The 8,730-nt window shown below is 33.4% G+C and overlaps 2 protein-coding genes across 2 annotated transcripts; both read left to right on the top strand.

Moving 5' to 3' along the window:
- The first annotated feature begins 817 nt into the window (after positions 1-817).
- LOC104889052 (polygalacturonase) lies at positions 818-4,530 on the top strand. Its single transcript, XM_010674190.3, has 4 exons — positions 818-1,526; positions 2,284-2,573; positions 3,456-3,684; positions 4,097-4,530. The coding sequence occupies exons 1-4, from the start codon at positions 1,053-1,055 to the stop codon at positions 4,313-4,315; spliced, it is 1,212 nt and encodes a 403-aa protein (XP_010672492.2). The 5' UTR covers positions 818-1,052; the 3' UTR covers positions 4,316-4,530.
- Positions 4,531-4,986: 456 nt separating this feature from the next.
- On the top strand, positions 4,987-8,415 carry LOC104889050 (polygalacturonase). Its single transcript, XM_010674188.4, has 4 exons — positions 4,987-5,604; positions 5,803-6,092; positions 6,171-6,399; positions 8,155-8,415. The coding sequence occupies exons 1-4, from the start codon at positions 5,140-5,142 to the stop codon at positions 8,413-8,415; spliced, it is 1,245 nt and encodes a 414-aa protein (XP_010672490.2). The 5' UTR covers positions 4,987-5,139.
- The last annotated feature ends 315 nt before the right edge of the window (positions 8,416-8,730 follow it).

The raw sequence follows: 8,730 nt of genomic DNA, 5'->3' as shown, positions 1-8,730 counted from the left end.
AAAGGGCCCCAATCTACTATTTTACCTAGGGCCCCAAAAATATCAGGACCGGGACTGAGCAGATGTTCATTATGGAATCACTTCTATACTTCGATGTAGTAGTCAACGACGTACACCAAATCTATTAGACAATAACTAATAGTATAGTATTACATTGTAGTTACGACATTGATTTTTTTAAAGTTCTATTACGTTCTGGAAATTGGTTCTGAGATATCTACTAGGCTATTTAGAGCAGTCTCATAAAATTAAGGGCATGTGCTAAAATAAATTATAAAGATTAAATTTTTGGGTGAATCGAAAAAGATCGAAAATTTATTAATGAGTTTTTTTTGGAGAATAGGAGGGGAAGAAGAAAAATATCAAATAAGAATTAATCTCTTTAAATTTGCATCCAACATTACAGTAAACAAAAATTATTAAAAGAGACGGTCTAATTTTAATACAAACTAAATGGATTAAACTAGTCACCTGAAGAAATTAATCTAATCACTAATGCGCTTATTCTCTTTTTAATATTGAGCTTACCATTGCCTAATTCTAATTTAAAAGTAGGCAGTCTCTTACAAGACAAACTCCTAAAATAAATAAAATTGAAAAGGAATAGTCTTAATTAGATTTAGGTTTTTTTTAGTCGAACAACTAATAGAATTGGGCCCTTATATTTTGGAGGCCATGTACAATTGCTCATCGTGCACATGGCCTTAGCTGCTTCTGATGTTATTATATTGCGTTTATAATTGTATTAGGATTATACTATCATTGTTCTCCGACATTATATATCATATATCAAAATAAATAATTTTTTGTTATCACAATAATATGTCAAGTAGTTTGTCCCCACTTGGAAGTTTATCACCACTTTGTTATTATAATTCGGAATTCCAAAATCCTATAAATTGATTCAACTCTCGTGCCATTATTTGTATCCTCAACCCGACTTCCTTTTCATATTGCTTTCTCTCAAGTCTCAACCTTTTTGCCCTACGCATTATTTTTCCGTAATCTGCTCTACACATTATTTTCCGTAATCTAGCAATAGCAATAGCAATATGAAGATCATATCATTAGTTCTGATATCAATAGCCTTAATCTTCTTCTCATACCCACACCTCGCTCTAGCTAAAAGTCACAAGAATCACAATAGCAACAGTAATATCATCAACGTCAAGAACCTCGGCGCTGTACGCGACGGAAAGACGGACTCGTCAGCGGCGTTTTTGTCTGCATGGAACGCTGCATGTAAATCAGAAAGCCCTAGCACTATTATTATTCCTACTGGAACGTACGCCGTTAATCAAGCGTTAGTCTTTAGAGGAAAGGATTGCAAGAGCAAAGCTATAAACTTTGTTGTTCGAGGTACTATGGTGGCGCCTACAGATTTTCGAGTGCTCGGCAAATCTGACACCTGGTTCGCGTTTGAGGATGTGACTGGAGTAAGTATTTCCGGTGGGGTGTTCGATGGACGAGGGGCTAGTTTGTGGGCTTGTAAGAGGTCGGGAAAGAAGTGTCCTAGAGGAGCTACGGTCAGTGAAACCCTCGTTAATTTTAATCATTGTCTTATCTTACTCCGTCTGTTTCAAAATATACGACATTCACACTTTACGAAAATTTGTTTTCATCACAAATATTTCTCATCAAACACGATAGATAAAAATTATAAAATTATATCATTGGATTTGTCTTGAAAAATACTATTATAACATTATTTTTTAAAATTTTCTATCAGCATAAATTGAGAGTAATTAACGGTGAAAATGCCTCGAACATCGTGCGTGCCTTATATCTTGAAACGGAGGACGTATCAATTACTACGTATTATAAATTTTCATTAATACTCCGTCTACCTTTTTTTATTGTTCCTACCTAATTGGATTTGTATACTTAAGAAAATTATGAAACTCCTCTATTAGAAAGTTCATAGGCTATATTCAATTATTCATTATGAAGTATATAAGAAATAGATTATAAACTTTTTTCAATTGGATTTGTATATTTAAGAAATTGATGATGAAATTCCTATATTAGACTAGACGAAAGTTCATAGGCTAAATCATATGAAAAGGGTAGTATGGAAAAAGATAGATATTAATTTAATGAGCTTATATTATAATCTAACACGGTGGTTCCAGATAGTAAAAAAAATAAAAATGTAGTAATAACCATCAAATTAAAATTGACAAAGTAATTACTATCAAAATTAACAAAGTTTATTAAACCAAGTTACTAATTACCAATAAAGCCAACGACTAATTAGCTAAACGCCCTATATTGTTTGTGCAGACACTACGATTTACAAATTCAAAGAAAATCGCAATCAACGGATTAACCTCATTGAACAGCCAATTATATCATCTTGTTTTTGAGGGCTGTGAAGAGGTTAAGGTTGAAGGAGCAAGAGTGTCTGCTTCTAAAGATAGTCCTAACACAGACGGAATCCATATTCAACAGTCAATTGGAGTGACGATTTTAAACACTAACGTTGCAACTGGAGATGATTGTGTATCTGTTGCAGCGGGGACTCATAACTTATGGATTGAAGATATGGCATGTGGACCTGGCCATGGAGTTAGGTATGTACATATTTGTAATTATTTTTGGTTTGATTTCTAAATTTGGTAGTCCAATCAATTAAAGTATTTATGTTTTAGATTAAATGCTGTTTTATATTTTTAAATGCAAAGAATTTGAAAGTTTAGTTGTAGTTTCCCCAAAGTTCTACTTTACATTTGGTTTTAACCATAAAAATCAACAAGACAACAATGAAAAAGTTATATACATAACCTTAATTTTTTATATACAAACATGAATATTGATACCTTGTTTTATGATACCGAACTGTAACGTTATATATGGGTATGACTTATGAAATATTTAATCCTCAATCATATGGTATTAGATTCTGTTTTTTTTTTTTTTCCTTTTTTGTATTTTCATTCCATGTGATTGCTTTTTTTTTTCTGACTTTTGACCCTCTCGCTAGAAAAAATATATAATTATAATCAATTGTCGAGGTCCCTTTGTATTTTTTTAATTTTTTCACTTAGAATCTTGACATTATTCACAACTAGAGAAAATATTTTAGATTTTTTCAGTATATAAGAAAAAATATACTCATGTGAGGTCTTGTTTGATTCGTCTCAAATCTCAATGAGTAATTTATTAATATCAATTATTATAATTTTTACTAATATAATAAAATATATTTAATGGATAACAAAATACATTAGCAAACGTGCAAAGTCAAAGTAGGAAAGATTAAAAAAAAAAAAAAAGTACTTAGAAAAGATTAACCCGATAAGTCTCTTTGTTTATGGGCTATGGCTTTATGCAATACTTTCCGCCAATTCTTAAAAAAAATAATAATAATAATCTGCCGCATCTTATGTCATTGCATCAACAACCTTATTCTTAATTTGTATATATTATTATTGACATGCATGTTTCACCGGCAGTATTGGAAGTTTAGGAAAGGATCTGAATGAGCCTGGAGTGGTGAATGTAACCGTCAAGGCAACTACATTTACTGGCACTGAAAATGGAGTACGGATCAAGTCTTGGGGAAGGCCAAGCAACGGATTTGTGAGAGATGTTTTATTCCAAAATCTAACAATGATTAATGCTCATAATCCTATTATCATTGACCAGCACTATTGTCCTGATGATAAGGGTTGCCCTGGACAGGTTAGAAAACAAAATTTCTAAACTAAGAGCCCATTTGTTATCGTTTTTTGTTTTCAGTTTTCAGTTTTTTTTAAAACTAAAAACCAAAAACAAGAAACAAGAAAAAGTGGTTTTCACTTGTTAGTTGTCAGTTTTCAAAAGCATCATGTTCCCAATCCATTTGATAATTTTGATTATTTTTTATTTATTATAGGACATATATCATATGACTTTGAAAATCAAAAAACGAAAAAACAGAAAACCACATTAATACCGAACGGGCCCTAAGATGCTTGTTTGTTAAATAATATGTAGATGAAGTTACAATGTCATGGATATTATTAGGACTAAATATTAATTTTCTTAATTGCAAGATATGATATACTTGCTTATTATATGATTTTTTTTCTCTTTTAACATTGACTATGGACAGGTTTCCGGAGTAAGAATCACTGACGTGACATATCAGGATGTTCATGGATCGTCAGGCACACCAATTGCTGTCAAATTTGACTGCAGTTCAGAATATCATTGCACGAATATCAAATTGGATGACATAGATCTCACTTACAAAAATCAACCACCTCGTGCAACATGCACAAATGTTGTTGGAACAACTTCTGGTTTGATGGAGCCACAAAGCTGTTTCTAAAAGAGATCGAAAGATGATCCATTGATATTTTAACTTTTTTAGCTATACTTCATCGATCATATTTATTAGTTGTAGTATAATTTTTCTTTTAATTCATTGATCATAATTATTATTTGTAGTATAATTTTTTTTAGGGAATTGTAGTAGAATATTTAACTTCTTGCTAAGAAATTATTATTAATGACATTATTGTTTGATATATTTTACAAAGTTTATATATGGTTATCTACCTCAACTAGTGGATTAAGTTTTTAACTTTTTTTGTATATGTAAAGTGCACCCTAAAAAATTTACCAACTAAAGGTTGTTCTCTTCGGCATAAAACAACTGAATTGAACTGAAATGAAATGAATGGTGATATGTGAGAGTAAAAGTATTGTCAAGAACTGAATTGAACTGAACTGAACTGAAAAGAAGATGGGGAGAACGGTCCCTAAATGCGTTGGATAAGTTGATAACATTTCTCCTTAATAAACTTCCTTATGGGTCCCCTCAAAAAAAAAAAAAAACTTCCTTATGGGTAACAGGGTAAGTACTAAGTAGTGCTCCTGAAGGAATTTTAATTCTCAGTAAAGGTGATTTACTAATTAGAACGCATAACTGTTCATTAATGTAAATAAGCTTCTTTTAGTAACCATATTGAATGAGAAATTGAACCTCACAACTTCTCGGCTGCCAAACTTAGACCTTACTTGATCTGATTTGATACTCTACCAAGTACTAGTACTACTAACATTTCCAACTTCAATTTCCTCAAATTCCTATAAAAAAATCCTAAGCTAGGGCCTAGTAAGTAGTAACACTCCCTAATTAATTGTTAAACTATGGAAGTTACCATTAACATATTGCTAATTTTCTTCATCTTCCTCCCTCCTACATTAAGCAAAGGAGAAAGGTACAATGTCATCAATTTCGGGGCAAAACCCAACTCGGAAACAGACTCATCAGACGCGATTTCGAGTGCATGGAAGGCGGCATGCCATGTAGCAACTAATTCATTGGTACCACCAACTATATATGTGCCTAAAGGAAGGTACTTAATTGGAAATGCCCTTGTGTTTTCAGGCCATAATTGTAAGCCTATACTGAAAAATCAGGGAATCATCCTTAGAATTGAGGGCACCTTAGTTGCTCCAGTTGATTATATGGTCTTAGGAAATGCAATGAATTGGCTCTCTTTCGAGTCAGTCGCCGGCGTTACCATCTCTGGTGGCTCTCTTGATGGTCAAGGTAGCAGTTTGTGGGCTTGCAAGGCTAACGGAAATAGTAACTGCCCAACTGGTACTACGGTGTGTTCACTTTTTTATGCTTATGAATTACTTTCATACCTTATTTTTATCTGCTTTACTTGGAAAATCAATTTTAAGTGGCAGTTTTCTATTATCTTCAATGTTTCGTTGTGTACTCGAAAACACTAGCATATAGGAAGGAGTAATTTGGTTGTGATGAAGTGTTAAATTGCACTTGACAATTTGTTCTTTTGGCAGAATCTGGCCTTCAAAAACTCGAAAGACATTATAATTAACGGGTTAAGATCACTAAACAGCCAATTATTTCACATTGTAATCAATGGGTGTGACAACGTTCAAGTACAAGGCTTAAAAATATTAGCCTTAGGAAAATCTCCCAACACCGATGGCATTCATGTACAGCAATCCAACAATGTTGTTATCAGGCATTCTAAGATTGGAACAGGGGATGATTGCGTCTCTATAGGCGCTGGCACGATAAATTTGATGATCTACAACGTCATTTGTGGTCCTGGCCATGGCATTAGGTACTACGTAGTATGAAATTTGGGATTATTCATGTAACTCTAATTTGAAGTCTTAAAATTTCATAATTTTTGATGCAGTATTGGGAGCCTAGCAAAGAATTTGGATGAGGCGGGAGTACAAAATGTGACAGTTGCAGATGTAGTGTTTAAGGGTACGCAAAATGGTGTTAGGATCAAATCCTGGGGAAGGCCCAGCAATGGTTTCGTTAAGAACGTTCTCTTCAAAGGCATCACTATGAATCATGTTCAAAATCCAATTATTATTGATCAAAATTATTGCCCAAACAATAGAGATTGTCCTGGCCAGGTACAAATCATATACATTTTTTTCTTCTCAAAACAGATATAGTTTATCAAAATGACTTGGCTTATTTAAACTATGTTATAGTAATTATGTTGGGCTGGGCCAATTTCCAGGCGTATAGCCTAGATCAACGATATTTTGGTCTTGGTTTGGCCTTAAAATGGTTAGGACCATAAAGAGCAAATTTTCTTTTTGGCATGGTGTGGCTCGACTCCTATTTAGCAACTCAAAAAGAAAACTTTTTTTTTTTTGCCCCTTTTCGGAAAATCGTGGTAAGACGAGTTTCCTCTGAGCTGTCCTCACACATGACCGCTCACCCAGACGCCCAGCAATCCCCAAACTTCCCCGACCCCTCCTCTCCAACTATACTCAAATTTTGCTTTCACCAATATTTGAACCTTGGTCTCCCATGTGGGAGATAGGAAACCATACATTGTGAAATAACTCGAAAAAATAACTTACACTACCTCCATTGTGAAGTGATCGAAAATTATTAAACACCGTCTCAAAATTTTTTAAAACACTCCGGCCTCAATAGAACTTTTCATATTTTACCCTTGTTTTTTTTATCAAACCACCTGCCACCAACTACCTTCCCGCCAACCCCCACCACCACCTGCCACCTGCCACCACCAACTCTGAATTTTTTTTAAAATGATGGTTGGAACGTATTGCTAAGACATTCCAGCCATGGCCCAAACGTCTGGCTAAGACGTTCCATTCATGGCTGAAACATCTGGCTAGGATGTTCAAGCCACTGCCTACACGTCCAAGCCAGTTGTTCGGGCCATGGTTGGAGCGTCTAAGCCATCATTTTTAAAAAATTCAGTTTAAATCTTAGATGAAGTGACGGTGTGGCTGGTGTTGCTGGCAATGGGAATGGTGGTGGTGGATTTGATTTAGAAAAAAAAATGTTATAATTGTAATTTCAACATTTTTGGGACGCTATTTAACATTCGAGTATATAATTTTGAGAAAATTGTTTCACTTATCTCTATTATATAAGGGAAAAGGGGGGGTTATGGTATCTCCGAATGAAGAGACTATTTTACCCCCTTTTTCCTTTTTAAATTACAAATTTACTTACAAATCAAAGGGGGGCTTCAAACAAAATACTGAAAATAAAATTATAACAATCAATCACAAGTCAACTAAAATTATAGAGTTGCATAATTTACATTACACAAATCACTCAAATGAGAAAACTTTACAAAAACTAAAAATTCACTTACAAACTATAACCAATAAATTACGATGTCAATACATACTCACAAAAATTTGACTTGAAATCAAAGTGTCCACTTTATTCACAATTTATGAAGTAGTGTACTTGATTCAAAAATCAACTAATAAATTATAATATTAGAAATCATAAATAAATTTAATAAAATTTCTATTTTGTTCATAGAATTTAACTTTGAAAAGTAAAAAAAAAAAGAGAGAGACTGGTGAGAGACTTCAGTGAAAGAGACTAAACCAATCAAATTTTATAATTAAAAACAATTATATTTCGTACGTCTAATGTTCAAATTTTGACTCTTATGTTGAAGAAAATCGAGTTTCTGTCTCGAAAAAAATCCAAAAGAGTGCAAAAAATGCTAGTTTAAGAATAATGGGAGACTAATAGTATGATTAATCCAACATATCCAACAACATAACTTAGATTTATTATCGTGAGTACATCTAGAAAAAGGCGAAAAAGGCATTGGTACTTAAGTTACATTTCTTATGTGTTCTAATGGTTATTTTACATCGTAGGTTTCAGGTATAAAAATTAGTGACATAATATATGAAGACATCCATGGATCATCAGCAACCGAAGTCGCTGTAAAGTTTGATTGCAGCCCAAAGTATCGATGCACAAACATTAAAATGGCGAACGTTAAACTTACATATAAGAAGCAATTAGCTACATCATCTTGTAGTAATGCTGGAGGAACAGTTACTGGCATCGTCGAGCCAACTAGCTGCATTATAGAGACTACTAAACTAAAATTTACGGGCAATAATTCATACTGAGCTACTTGCATAGTATAATTGGTAATTTGGTTCATCGAGAAGGGAGGAAAAAATATAATCTTGATTTTGCAACAGGGGCTTTGAGTATAACTATTGTTCAACCAACTCCGAACTTTGTACTTCAAATGGCTAAGCATGGTGTCAAGCTCATGCCCTGACGCTTTGGTTTGTATATGATTTATTGCGTGAGTGTACCTTGTATATAAAGTTTTAATTGCTTTCTTTTCGGTTGATTTATATGGTGATCCTAATTTATATCCAATTAGCTATTTAAGCATGCGATGCGTGCTATGACAACTTTTTTATTGTGATGTT

The sequence above is a fragment of the Beta vulgaris genome, chromosome 3, assembly GCF_026745355.1.
Source record: "Beta vulgaris subsp. vulgaris cultivar EL10 chromosome 3, EL10.2, whole genome shotgun sequence".
Taxonomy (NCBI): domain Eukaryota; kingdom Viridiplantae; phylum Streptophyta; class Magnoliopsida; order Caryophyllales; family Amaranthaceae; genus Beta; species Beta vulgaris.
Note: the sequence above shows the minus strand (reverse complement) of the source record. Positions and strands in the feature narration are given on the sequence as shown.

Coding starts and splice junctions, on each gene's coding strand:
- LOC104889050 (XM_010674188.4), top strand. CDS start 5,140: ATGGAAGTTACCATTAACATATTGCTAATTTTCTTCATCTTCCTCCCT. Junction 5,605..5,802: donor ACTGCCCAACTGGTACTACG/GTGTGTTCACTT, acceptor TTCTTTTGGCAG/AATCTGGCCTTCAAAAACTC. Junction 6,093..6,170: donor GGTCCTGGCCATGGCATTAG/GTACTACGTAGT, acceptor TTTTTGATGCAG/TATTGGGAGCCTAGCAAAGA.
- LOC104889052 (XM_010674190.3), top strand. CDS start 1,053: ATGAAGATCATATCATTAGTTCTGATATCAATAGCCTTAATCTTCTTC. Junction 1,527..2,283: donor AGTGTCCTAGAGGAGCTACG/GTCAGTGAAACC, acceptor TTGTTTGTGCAG/ACACTACGATTTACAAATTC. Junction 2,574..3,455: donor GGACCTGGCCATGGAGTTAG/GTATGTACATAT, acceptor TTTCACCGGCAG/TATTGGAAGTTTAGGAAAGG.